Source organism: Arthroderma uncinatum (assembly GCF_011692745.1).
Source record: "Arthroderma uncinatum strain CBS 119779 chromosome Unknown scaffold2, whole genome shotgun sequence".
NCBI classification, from domain to species: Eukaryota; Fungi; Ascomycota; class Eurotiomycetes; order Onygenales; family Arthrodermataceae; genus Arthroderma; species Arthroderma uncinatum.
In genome coordinates, this window is record NW_022983864.1 from 2,887,517 (window position 1) to 2,900,053 (window position 12,537).

The 12,537-nt window shown below is 46.7% G+C and overlaps 2 protein-coding genes across 2 annotated transcripts; one reads left to right on the top strand and one right to left on the bottom strand.

Annotated features, from left to right (window-relative positions):
- Positions 1-5,296: 5,296 nt before the first annotated feature.
- Positions 5,297-7,972, top strand: GIQ15_02852 (uncharacterized protein; the record flags this gene model as incomplete). The annotated part of the gene is made up of 11 exons (XM_033550269.1): positions 5,297-5,679; positions 5,740-5,946; positions 6,011-6,301; positions 6,362-6,400; positions 6,462-6,527; positions 6,583-6,702; positions 6,764-7,006; positions 7,057-7,135; positions 7,191-7,311; positions 7,378-7,637; positions 7,742-7,972. The coding sequence occupies 11 exons, from the start codon at positions 5,297-5,299 to the stop codon at positions 7,970-7,972; spliced, it is 2,040 nt and encodes a 679-aa protein (XP_033407430.1).
- Positions 7,973-8,416: 444 nt separating this feature from the next.
- Positions 8,417-9,638, bottom strand: GIQ15_02853 (uncharacterized protein; the record flags this gene model as incomplete). The annotated part of the gene is made up of 2 exons (XM_033550270.1): positions 8,417-9,254; positions 9,313-9,638. 2 exons carry the CDS (start codon positions 9,636-9,638, stop codon positions 8,417-8,419), a joined length of 1,164 nt encoding a protein of 387 aa, XP_033407431.1.
- Between the last annotated feature and the right edge of the window lie 2,899 nt (positions 9,639-12,537).

Sequence of the window (12,537 nt, forward strand, 5' to 3'; positions counted from 1 at the left end):
CGCCACTTCTCGCCAGAGCTTGAACATAAGACCGAGTCTCCGAGTCCTTCCAGCCAACATAACTACCATGTGAAAGGTGACTTTTCATTTCAGTCCCCAAGCTTGTCGTTAAACAGGTCGAGGATTGCTCATTCTCAATGGTGAATTTTGCAAGCGATTTGTGAGATATGGACATGTTAGGGAGGTCCTTATAGTCGGAACCTCCATAGAGCTTTGAAAAAGCTACTTGGACTTCTAAGCCAACGCGTGTGGTAGTGCTAATTTCTATCGTCCCAGGAGAGGTTGCGACGAGGTCAAGCTGGTTATCATCGCTTCTGCTGATTTTGTCTTCTCGCCTTTGCCCTTCGCTGCTGCCTTTATCAGGGATTCCAACCGCGCCTATAGGGAAGTTTACACTAAAACGGCCCCAGTCTGATTCTAATCGTGATTCTGCGTATCCGCTAAATGGAACGGCTCCGGCTTGGCCATTTCGGCTTTCAAGGCTAATGGTATCTTTCTGGTATAGATTGAATACAGCCCATCCTTTAAAAAGGCTATGTCCGGAAATGGCAGATGGTCCCACAGTCTTTGAGAGCACTGACCCTTGTAAGCTTTGGGCTGTGTCAAGGGTGCCGGACCCAGCGAGTTTAAAAGTCACGTCAGTGTTGCCCTCCGCACGGAAAAAGCCTGCCGCTTGGTGGACTTCAACGGTTGAGGAAGGGTCCCATGTTGCAATCAAGGAGAAGCCATAGAATGCTTCTCCCTTAGTTTTTCCCTCCATTGCAATGGTTAGCGACTGGCCAACTTCCTGTTCATTGAAAGTACACATCTGCCCCTTATGATAAACCAACTGGTCAAACTTGGTATCAAATGTTTCGCCGTGGCCAGCGTTAAGTGACACATCTTTGAATCGTGCGTACCACTCATCTGAGCTACCATAGAAGCGATTAACAAGCGTTTGGAGGTCACGTTTCCCGTTACCAGGGGGCTTGTTGACAACTGCATCCCAGTAGCCCGCCACGTTGGAGTAGTCGATTCTGATGCTTAGTTTGCCTGCATCCCGTCTAACTAAACCAAGGTTATAGTTAAACGCAAAGTCAAAAACGGTGGAAGTAGGGTGTTGGTCTAAAATATCAATAGGAATCGCTTGATTTTTCGATGGTGTCAGGGATATGGCGCGAGACCAGGATGGGCCACCACATTCGTTGGGCATCTGTATTATTGTGCCATGAACGCCTTTCTCGCGGACACCAAAACAATCATGAACATCCGGGTTGATGCATATCACACGCGCAACTTGTTCTTCATGGTTTGGCCTTTCAAGTACATCAGGTGGGCAATCCAGGAACGTTAATCCAGGATTGTCTCGCTTTCGCATAGAAGCAACTGCTGCGGATGACCCAGCAATCAAAAAGAAACCCACCCCGCTATCATTGGGACCTTCCTTGCCAATTGCTTCATAGGATCCTCCGAAACTGAGGAGATCATACCTGGGAATTGCGTCGGCTGGGGGGAGGTGTTCTTCTGGAAACAGGTTTTCCAGGTTGAATGGTGGGAATGGCCTATCAAGGCCACCAGGAGGGTCACAGCAAAAGGCTTTCTCACGTCCATTATGACAATGAGCTCCAGGGGAGTCGCCATCCGAATCAAGATCAAGGGTAATTTGCCCGGGTGAGCAGGTGCTTGAGCAAACTTTCGCCGCCTCCCACCTGCAATTTTTGAACGAGTCTTTCTTAGGGCAGCATAGGGTTCTAGACCGGTCTGCAACGAGTCCTGAGCATTTGTCTTCCGACTTTGGGCCTCCTGTATCTGTTGTCAAGGCATGTGGCTTGTCGCTAGGACAGCTGCCGCCACATTTTGTCCAAGTACAAATATCCAGGTATCGTTTCATATTTCCAGCTTTGCAGCAAAAGCTTTTGGCACCTCTCCAGCATTGGTCACCATATTCACCACCATGAACTGTGCCCTTCCAACCAAAACTATCATTCACAATTAATATTTCACCAACACCACATTTTCCAGAGCAATCTTGTTTGCGGGAGCTAGATCTGCTGTCATCCCATCTACACTGGTCAGCGGTGACACCCGAGAATGAAGGACAGCAAATATAACGTGCTTGCTGTGGATCTTTGGTATCACATCTATTCTTGCCGTCGATATCGGTATTACCACGGCCCACTGCTGTATAGCCCCGTTTACAGGAGTCCTTACAACCTGTAATATAACACTTCGATGGATCATCCGTTGAGTGGGAGATTGCATCTGACTCGTCCAATACGGGTTGTGGGGAATTGTCGATATCGGTTGCGCCACCAGAGAGCGCTCTTATCAATTCTCCTTTGGGCTCGTCAAGATCAATGGCCCAGTTCATGAGGCCCTTAAGCCCCATTTTACTGGCAAAGTCGACTTTCATCTCGATAGTTTCAGGATCATCAAACCTAGTAAGATGTTAGTGACTAGAAATCAGATCAAATACAGATGCTAAGGTAACAATTAGTACTTAGAGGTGTTACTTACGAAACCCAAGTATTTTGACCATGCGTTAGATATTTAACCGCTGCTCTCTCATCGAAATAGGCCTTCGCTTTCGTGGAGTCTAAGATACCCTTGATCTCTGATCGTAGGCAAAAGGTGGTATTAGCAGACGATTATGCGGTTTCGTGGGTATCGTAGCTTACCTTGGTAGGAGAGAATTCCTGGTTCACCCGTGCATGGCCCTTTGTCGCCCGGTGCCCCAAAATTACACCCAGGTTTCCAGCAACTTGAACTCTCCAAGTTGAAAGAACGACCGTAAAATCCAAAACCAAGAACCAATTGATTCGGGTTCACATTATTTCTCCAAAATAAATCCAGGGCTAAATCGATTTCCGTGAGATTGGTATGAGCCAAAACTTGGTTTCCAATTGGGTTATCACGATCCCATACTCCATGGAGATCATAAGACATTAGGTTGATCCAATCCGCGGCGTCAGCGCTCTTCTTAATGTCGAAGTGTCGAAGATACCAGTAAGATGTCGGCGCAGTGAACGTCAGAAGATACTGATCTCCAAACTCTGCTTTCAGTTCTTTGAGCAAGGTAGTAAAATTCTCTCCATCGCTTGAAATACCACCCCTGTCTTCCGCTCCAGGATATTCCCAGTCTATGTCGACCCCATCGAACCCATACTCAGTCATGAAACCGAGTAAATTTTTGATAAATAGTTTGCGGTTTCCTGGAGACGAGGCTAAGTCTGAGAATACTTTTTGATACGGGCCAGGGTCATTGTGTGTCCAACCCTTGACGCTCTGTCAGATGGCAAAATCATTAAAGGACGTGGTTCAGGGTCACTTACACCAAGAGCAATCATAACTTTAAGGCTGGGATTTCTCGCTTTTAGATCTGTAACCCGCCCGAACATACTTGGCTGGACGCCGGGCATATTTTCAATGCGGAAGGTGCCGGGGGAAATGAAAGCGAAGGAAAATATCAAGTGGGTAAGAGAATGCACAGGAATATCCTCGGGTGCCATCTTACCGCACGGACGGTTCATGCTCCATCCCTCGTAGTATCCCATGACGATTTTTCTGACATTGCTGGGTTCGACTTTGGGCTTAGGCTGCTTGCAGTTTGATTGGCAACCAAGTTGACAAAATTCTTTCGTTGTACCGCAAAATCCGAACTCCCTATTAATTTTGAGCAAATTAGCCTCCCTGTACGTGGGATTAGGGTGTATTGAAGGGGCGTAGAAGACTTACGAGCAACAAACTTTAAGAGGACACTCCGCGCCGGGCTTTGCGGCATATTTACCACATTCTGCCTTAGCATCGCAGTTTGACTGACATCCTTCTTCACAATACTTTGGACTATAGCCACACCACCCATCCTTTCCACTAATCGAGCGGTTAGTTTCTGGGAGATATAATTATTGGTATATAATGAAGCCATGACGATTACTTACCAGCACGCACCGTTGCCACATGGCTTTCCAGGCCCACAAGTGTAGTCGTTAGAAGTCGAGGTACTGGAGCTAAAGGCGGCCAGTGTCTGGCCAACTTGAGGGGCCGGGGATTGAGCTAAGGTATTTCCATAGTTCTTTCGATTTGGGGGGTTGGTAGAATTGAACTGCGTATCGGTGCCATCTTCGAGGCCAATAGTATGATCGCTCCGGTGGTGATGGTGATGATGATTGGCATGGCCTCTACCATGATGCCTACTTGAGCTTGTCACAAGCACAAATATACAGCACGCAACAAGGAAAGGCAATAATAGTTTGAAGGGAAACTGCATCGTGAGATATCAGCACCGGCTGCTCTCATAGCATAGAACAAAAGGACTAGCTCCTGAGGGAGAAAGACTTAGGGGATATAGAAAATTTTTGAGCAGAATGAAATACTTGCGAGTATTTTAACAAGGAGAAAGCTGGGGGAATAAAGGGCATACCTAGGTCCGAAATGGGTAAGGCGATATATGGGTCACCGTGCTGTGCCTCATGTACACCGTAAGCCTAGCCGGTAATTATATTGCATGGGCGTAACTAAAACCGTCTCCGCTTCCCTGCCGCCCTTGCATTTGAGAGGTCTTGGGCTTCAACAATGTCACCGGCGGAGCCTGCTGCTTGCTTCCGCGAAGGCTCCGGGGTGAGATTTGATTCGAGAAGGGGGAACATATTAAACCCCCGAAGCGAATATGGCATGGAATAAGTAACTAAGGGTGATTAGCAGCATGCTCGAGGGGACGGAGTACACGGCACTTTATATATGCATTGATTTCCATATCTCCTGACGGAGGTATGTCCAAACATGGTAGTCAAATGCAAACGGGTATTGGGGGTATCCTATTCTTAGCATCACGTTCCATAACAAACGGAAAGGAGCAAGGTTGAAAGTGGTGATAGAGATGGAGAAGAGGTTGTGGTTGGATCAGACGTCGTCGAGAAGCGAAAAGACGAACTTCCAAAATAGGACTAGTGAAGGTAACTAACTAGTGAAAATACACCGGAACTCAGGTGCCCCTTACGCCAGAGTCCGCGCTTCAATGCTACCTACAGGGATTTTGCAGGGGGCAAGGGGATATTGGACCTGCATGTGTCTCTCGGATTACGGAGTATTGGTTTAGTTAACACCCGGTCCTCATGCTGGACTCAATAGTAGAGTAGAAATCCTCAGAAAGTAGTGACTCGACTTGTGCCCTGGTCTCAGACATTTTACGAAGCAGTTTGCTTTTCATTTCAGGATTCAAACAGACTATAACCGTCAAATTGTCTAGCTATCTCGTTCTTCTGGTATAACTTGAGCTGTCTGGATTCGATTTTGTGCGGTTCCAGGTGTTATTGCTGCAATGTCCTTAACGTACCTACTTTTTTTGACCACTTATGTGTGCGTTACCGTTTCGCAAACACACCAGCTCTACGATGTCGATACATCCGTTCTCGTCAATGGAACAGATGATTGCCTGAAGACCTTCAATTCCAACGTTACCTGTCCATGGTTTATCGGGAGGCTCTACGTCGACCCATTCTACAGCTTTAACTATGACAAAAATGTGTTGGAGGAGCTGTGTGCAACTAGCTGTTTAGACTCGCTCACTTCCCACCGTGACATGGTAAAGGAGGCATGTTCGGGTGCAGAATACGTCGACAAGTTTGGAAATACACGATGGGTTCCTTGGTACCCAGATGAGTCTCTTCTCTACGCACTTGGTATTGCCTGTTTGAAACGAAGGTTAGGTCTACAAACTCGTTGACTCCCACGTCGGTTCATATTGTTAACAATATATTTTAGCGACGGACAATTTTGCAACATATTTCTCCACGAAAATGACACTCCAGATACTGCTTGTGATTACTGCATGTTAGCAGCCGCTCAGAAACAAGTCAACTCACCATTTGCTACGGATGAAGGGGTATACGATAACTATAAATCTCTAACTTCGGAGTGTAAAGCAACAGGCTACCCAACTACTACAGTTGACCCTGTTCTGATAAGCACGTAAGTAATTATCTAACTATACTACCCATATTCCTCTAAACTATTAATTTAACCAAGCCTATAGGAATATCCCTGCAACAAGGACGTGCACTGGCACCTCTTATGAGGTTAAAGCAACTGACGACTTTTATTCAGTTCCAAAGTCACAGTCGGTGTCAACGGAACTGCTACTCCACAACAATGGTCTTTCATATATCAAGGCGGATTTCCCAAAGTCTGGGTCGTTATGTATAGAAAATAAATGCAAGATACATATCCTTGCCGAGGATGAGACTTGTAGCTCGATAGCTGCAGCAGCCAATATTTCTACAGTCCAGCTTAGAGCTTGGAATATCAATATCAACTCGTTCTGCAGGTATTGTGATACACTCCAATAGTGTTTTCATACAGCCATGAATTTCTAACACCCAAAAAGCAATCTAGACAGGTTTATTGGGAACACCTTTTGCGTTAGGTACGTACACATTCTAATCAATTTAATATGTTTTGATTGCTAACATTACTCTATATCTTAGTAACCCATTAGGTACTAATTATACCCTACCGGACAGTCCAACAGTAACTCCAGTGCCGACGCCAGCGTGAGTTCCCTTAAAAGGCCTATTAAAGGCACATTTTGCTAATTTTAATGGATAGGCCAATACCTGACAATATTGCACCAAATGTAACCACACATTGTGGTAGATACTACAAAATTAGTGATGGTGATGACTGCGCTGTCGTCACTACAAAATTTGGGATCTCCCGCCCTGATTTGTATGCTAGGCCGCCCCCGACAGTTCTCTTTGGTTCTCGGTGACTAAGTACTTTTTTTTAGTGGGTTCCTTAATCCTGGCGTGGACAAGCAATGCACCAATATCTGGCTTAATTACTTCTACTGCGTTCAGCCAGTAGGCGACATCACTGACTACCCTGGCTACGGATCGGGTCCTACCAAAACTCGTCCATTGTTCACCCCCGGCCCAAGTACATCTATACCGTGGGAAGATTCAGAACCAACACCTGATCCAAACCAGATCATTATCCCTCTTGCAAATCTAACACGCGAGGACTGCTGGCAGTACGTTTGACATCTAGAAATTTTACCGTTTGAGAAGCTCATTTTCTTAGGTATATTTGGGTCAATGATACCCGACCTGAAAGTGTTGGCTGCTGGGGTATTGCAAGGGCCGCTGGCATAGATCGCGAGGTTAGTGTTAATCATCTATATTTACTGTTGTATTTTCCAAACTGACTGTGGTTAGGAAATGATTCTTTGGAATCCTTCGCTCGCTCAAAACTCGACAGATGAAGAAAACCCGGATTACCCATGCTCCCTCAAGCAAAGCATGTCTTATTGCGTCGCTGTGGCCAGTCATACGCCAGGTATCTAACACTCCGTTATCTATATATTCTGTTAGACTATCAATGCCAATTTGCTAACCTAAATAGTGCTGCCCACCCCTATTAAACCACCAACACCACGTGCAAGTGGAGAAATAAATGGCTGTGTTGACTGGTTTCTGGCCGACGAGGAAGTCGACTGTGAATCAACCCTTAATAATTTGGGCCTTACGATAGAGGAATTATATAAGATGAACCCGTCATTAGGCATGGATTGTGCTGGCATGGTTGCTGGGACATATTACTGTCACTATACAGGAGACGACGAAAATGATGACGAAGATCCAGCACCAACAACTACAACTGAGGTAATGCAACCTTTCCAACAGCAAATATTCTCCTACTCTAATCTCTTCCTTTGCGCCCTTCTTCACTCCACTTTGCACATTATCATTAACATTCAATATCTTAGACACCCACCGCATCACCAACTCCTACGTCCCCGCCTGCGCCAGGGCCAACACAGCCGGGAATCCCTGAAAACTGCAATAAATGGGTCCAGCAGATGGATGGGATCTATTGCTTTGACATGGCAAATAATGCAGGAATTAGTTTGGAACAGCTATACAAGCTGAACCCTGCTCTCGGTGGTGATTGCACCGGACTGTGGGTCGGTTATTCTTATTGTATTGTAACGGCATAGACCTACATAATACCTCATATTATGTATAGACTTGAAGCTCTAGAACAAATAAATCCATGCTTGAGGGATGACGTTTCCAATAAAAGATAGAGGTAGACGATCTCAGTAGGCCAAAAGGGACAGAAGGCCCTAGCGTTCAATGCAGCGTGTCGTGTTTGTAGACAGATTGACGTAGTTGACGCATGCAAACCCTGGGGACAGTTAGATCAGCAAGGCCTTCTAGGCGCAAAGTATATTAATATTGCTATTCTGAAGTATTATTTATTCCTTAGAGGATTCCCAAACAGGATCTACTTGGCCGGTGGAAATTAACAAGGGCTGTACGGCTAACGACTAACCGCTTATACTGATAGATTGTCACTCTAATAAGTTGACAGGTTCATATTTGAACCAAGATGTAACAAACTAACTAGCCCCCTTTCTGAGGCTTTCAGACTGTAGCTCCTAATCGGATATCCCCTTGTCCGTTCCAGCTGCATCAAAAATATCAAAAAAATCCTCCCACCTACTAACTTCTTCCAGCTCAACCTCGTCTTCCCCGATCAGCTTCATACCCATCTTCTTAATAACCTCTTGCACATCCTGCATCGCTTGCTCCGCACTCTGATACTCTTGGTTCCATGCTTTAAGAAGTATAGGACCAAGCCTTTCCTCCTCGAGTTCCTGCCACGCCCCTCGCCTGTTCCTCTCCTCTGCATACTCTCCAAATTGACCAAAACTAGTAAATTCTGGCCATGATGCAGGGTCTATTGGTAGAATAGGAGACCAGTCGCTATAGCATGGCTCTCGCGGTGGGCTTGTTGAATGATAGTTTGTCATGAGCCGCCATATCCATTTTGCCCATTCGAATAAGTCATAAGCTGCGTTATGTTGGAGGTCACCATTACCGGCGGGAAAACATTCTGGACCCTCTCCATAGGCACGGTGTGATAACCTTACTATCTGGTATATGAATTTACCAGCTTCACCATGATCATCCCACTCTGGTACTAGCATAGGGCTTGCGGCGCATGTAAGCCCGGTGATGGCAATGGACATGTCGGACCGTAGCCAGGTAAATGTGTTGCCAACGGCAGTAAGATATACGGACTTTGTATGCATAAAATGTAAAGCAGAGAGGCTCTGGAGGGCCCATCGATAATATAAGGCCAATAGCATCCTATTCTGCGTTGATGGCGCTGAAATGGGGAGCGAAAGAGGTGGAAATCTGATATTATCCAAGGGGCCGGGGGTAAGACGTTCGAGGCAGAACCCAATACCGTCGTCTAGTCGATGAAGATACCTATAGATATGTTAGTGATATATCATGTAAGGGTATAAATAACACGAGTAGCTATTACTTCACCATCCGTGGATGTCCGCCATGTTCAAAGAATAAACTCTCGTATATCGTAGTAGCTTTCGCTATGATGTCCTGCGGATCCGGTTCGTCGACCCTTACCTCGTGGTGGGGATACGGCCAGAATACAACGACAGACTGTCCATCTCGATGGAGGGCGACAAATGCTTCTTCAAGGAAGTCAGTGTACCATTCCTCACAGTCCTCAGGCCTCCGGCTGACTTCATCAGGTATATTGCGAGCCCCTAACAATATATTGCGCGGGACAGGCGGCTCTTCAACCGCATCGGCTTCCTCGTTCCTTGTGTTGGAAAGGAATTGCCCCATGGCTCAAACTGTTCAGTCGACAAGGTGCGTGATTCAGAGGATGCGGAGGCTCCTAAGAGGTGAGGATGAGCGCAGAGGTAGTGCTGCTGAAGGGGATGCACTGTTTATATAATAGGAGATACAAGCTCTAAGGCATTACGGATGTATCAGAGGGCTTGTTTCGTAGACCTGCTGCCAACAATAGGGCGGAACATAGTCTAGCTGTTGATTGGCTGGACGTGTTCACCGAGAGACGAGACCTCAGTCTTCGTCATGTTGTATATGATCGGGATAAGGAATAGGAAGATACCAGTCGTGACGATGGCATATATTACTATAGCATTCGTTGGACCGGGAGGAAAATGGTGGTGAGGGAACTGCCTGAGTATCTACCGTCTCTACTTCGCACTATGACTAAAGGCCGGAACATCTACCGTGAATTCTCTACCTTCGCACTAAGAGACGAGGAAGAAGAAAAGAAAAGAAAAGATTCCTCCCCACAGTAAGCAAGTTCTGCCGTAACCGTAAAACTGGAGATCGTCGAGGCTAGATCGCTTGAATTTTCGGCTTCACACATACAGGCCGGACAGGATGACGAGCGAAGACACGACGAGGAGAGACGAATAACGACCGAGATGAACGCCTACAACGCCTCCTGTGAGTAAACAGGAGAAGAAAACGAGTGTGCGACTTCGGACTGATGCGCCCAGTTACAGCGAGCTGCTTGCGGATAATCAACCATGTCGACCTGCATCCTGCACCCGCATCTGCATGCATCGACATCCTCAACCACACCACACCAGACAGACAGACGGATAGAAATAGAGAGACAGCAGACAGAGACAGCAGACAGAGACAGCAGACAGAGACAGCAGAGACAACAGAGACAGGCATCAGGGACGAGATGAGATGACGGCCGCGCCCTGACTCCTGGTCTACCACGTCGAACTGCTCTCCTGTTGCCCGTCTTACAGCGTCGTGTTATATTTTGAAGAGAACCTAATTCATGGCAGGCTTCCAACCCAAGGATATATTCCGCTCGCTCTACCGTGACTTGTGTCTAAACGCGTTCTAAGCCTTATTATATAGTAAGGACTTTGCTAAGAGTTTATATGACAATGCTGAAGCCTATTTAAAGAATATAGTGCGGTGGATAGAGTGGAATAATATCCCTTCTGCTCGGTACTATATCTATGTACTCACTCATCTGCCCCTCACCACCGGCGGTCGTTTTGACATCGTACGTAGATTCTTGAACCAGCATCCTCACAGCTGTACTAGGTAGGCACAGTAAATAGCGATAGGGTCCGATAAACGGCGCTGAATATCAAGTATATCCAGTTGGGAAATGCGCTAACTTGGTAGATGGTTATTTTTGGTGCAGGCTTGGATTACAGCTGATGGGGAAAGGCCGGTTTTAGACCTTGTAACCTAGAAGCTATCTGAAAAAAACCCTCGTACACATACATCAATATGAGAGCGTTTATCCACGGGCGACATGCTATTAATTGAGCAGACTCTGGGCTGTAGGCCAACAAATTTTTATTTCACTACTTACCATGAGCTTGATAGGCTTAGAGAAGCTACGAAAGAAGTAGACAAATAGAACAAGAACCCCTTTTTGATGATACGTTTCTCAGTACATGATTCGATATAAAGGAAGCAGGCTGTTTAGAAGGTAGAGGTCAGGAGGGCGCGGAAATAATCCAGAGGTAGATGGGGAAAGGAGGTCGAAGGAGGAAGGTAAGAAATAAAACCAGGATCCCGTGCATTATGCACCATATATATGCTGCCACAGGTGGTTATACATTAAGTTTATGTGCAGAATATGTAGCAAATGCAAAGAAGCGGGTGTTATGTTGATGGTTGAATTTTTAAGATATCGAAGAAGTATGCTAGTGTAAGATATCGTGGTGGGGAGGAAGGGAAACATGGCATTATTTTGGTTTAGTGTAGTTGATGCCTATGCTTATGCGTTGTGAATGCGTTGGTAGAACAGAAGATACGCAACCTTGTTGTCTCGAGAAGAACCGAAACGGTTACTGCTGGTGGCTGTCGGTGTGCCTTTGCCTGAATCAGCCTTTGGCGAGGCATTGCCGCTTGCAGCTACAGCAAGGGATTTTTGTCTAGAGTGGCTGTTTGAGCCAGTGCCATTGACCTGGCTCCATCCTCGACCATTATCTGGATGGTCTTGCTCATCAGGGTCAAATTGGTCGTAAATGTTGTTGCTGGTGGTGTGGTCGGTTGAGTTGTTATGGCGCTCGAGAGCGGCAGAGAGGAGTCTTGGATCCTCCTCACTACCGCCATGAGCTACTTCTTCGCTTCGTACGCGGCGGATATAGGTGTCGTCGAACCGGACCCATTCTCGTCCGTCTTGTCGGCGGACCTCGACTGTGTAATGGCCTCCACTTGCGCTCTTACCATGATGGTAAATCACTCCAATGAGGCGGTATTTGGGGAGGCTGCCATTTTGGGCAGATAGGGCGTTGCGGCGGTGAGGTGGGAAGACTTCTTTGGGGATCTCAAGCTCGAGTGGGTAGCCAACCTTTTTCCAGATTTTCTGGGTACCATTGGTGACGTTATCGTACTGGAAGCGCTTGAGGTGGAGAACAAGTACGGGAGGCAGGTTCTCAATGAAGACCTGTTTGGTGGCATTGACCTTCGGTCCACGGGAGGAGTAGAAGTCGCCGTGCATAGTTTCAGGCTTGGTTAGTCCCTTGAGTGCGTCGATAATGTTATTCACCTGCGGGGAGCCAATGTCAAGCTGAAGAGACTGGTAGGGTTCGAGGGTCACTGAATTTTTGTTTCCAGGGACTCTGAACTCTGATCGGATCTTACCGCCGAAGATTCGTGTAATTGGGGATTCACCGGCAACGTCGCCGGACGATCGGGTCACGGCTGGTTTTTGTTTATGGCCAAC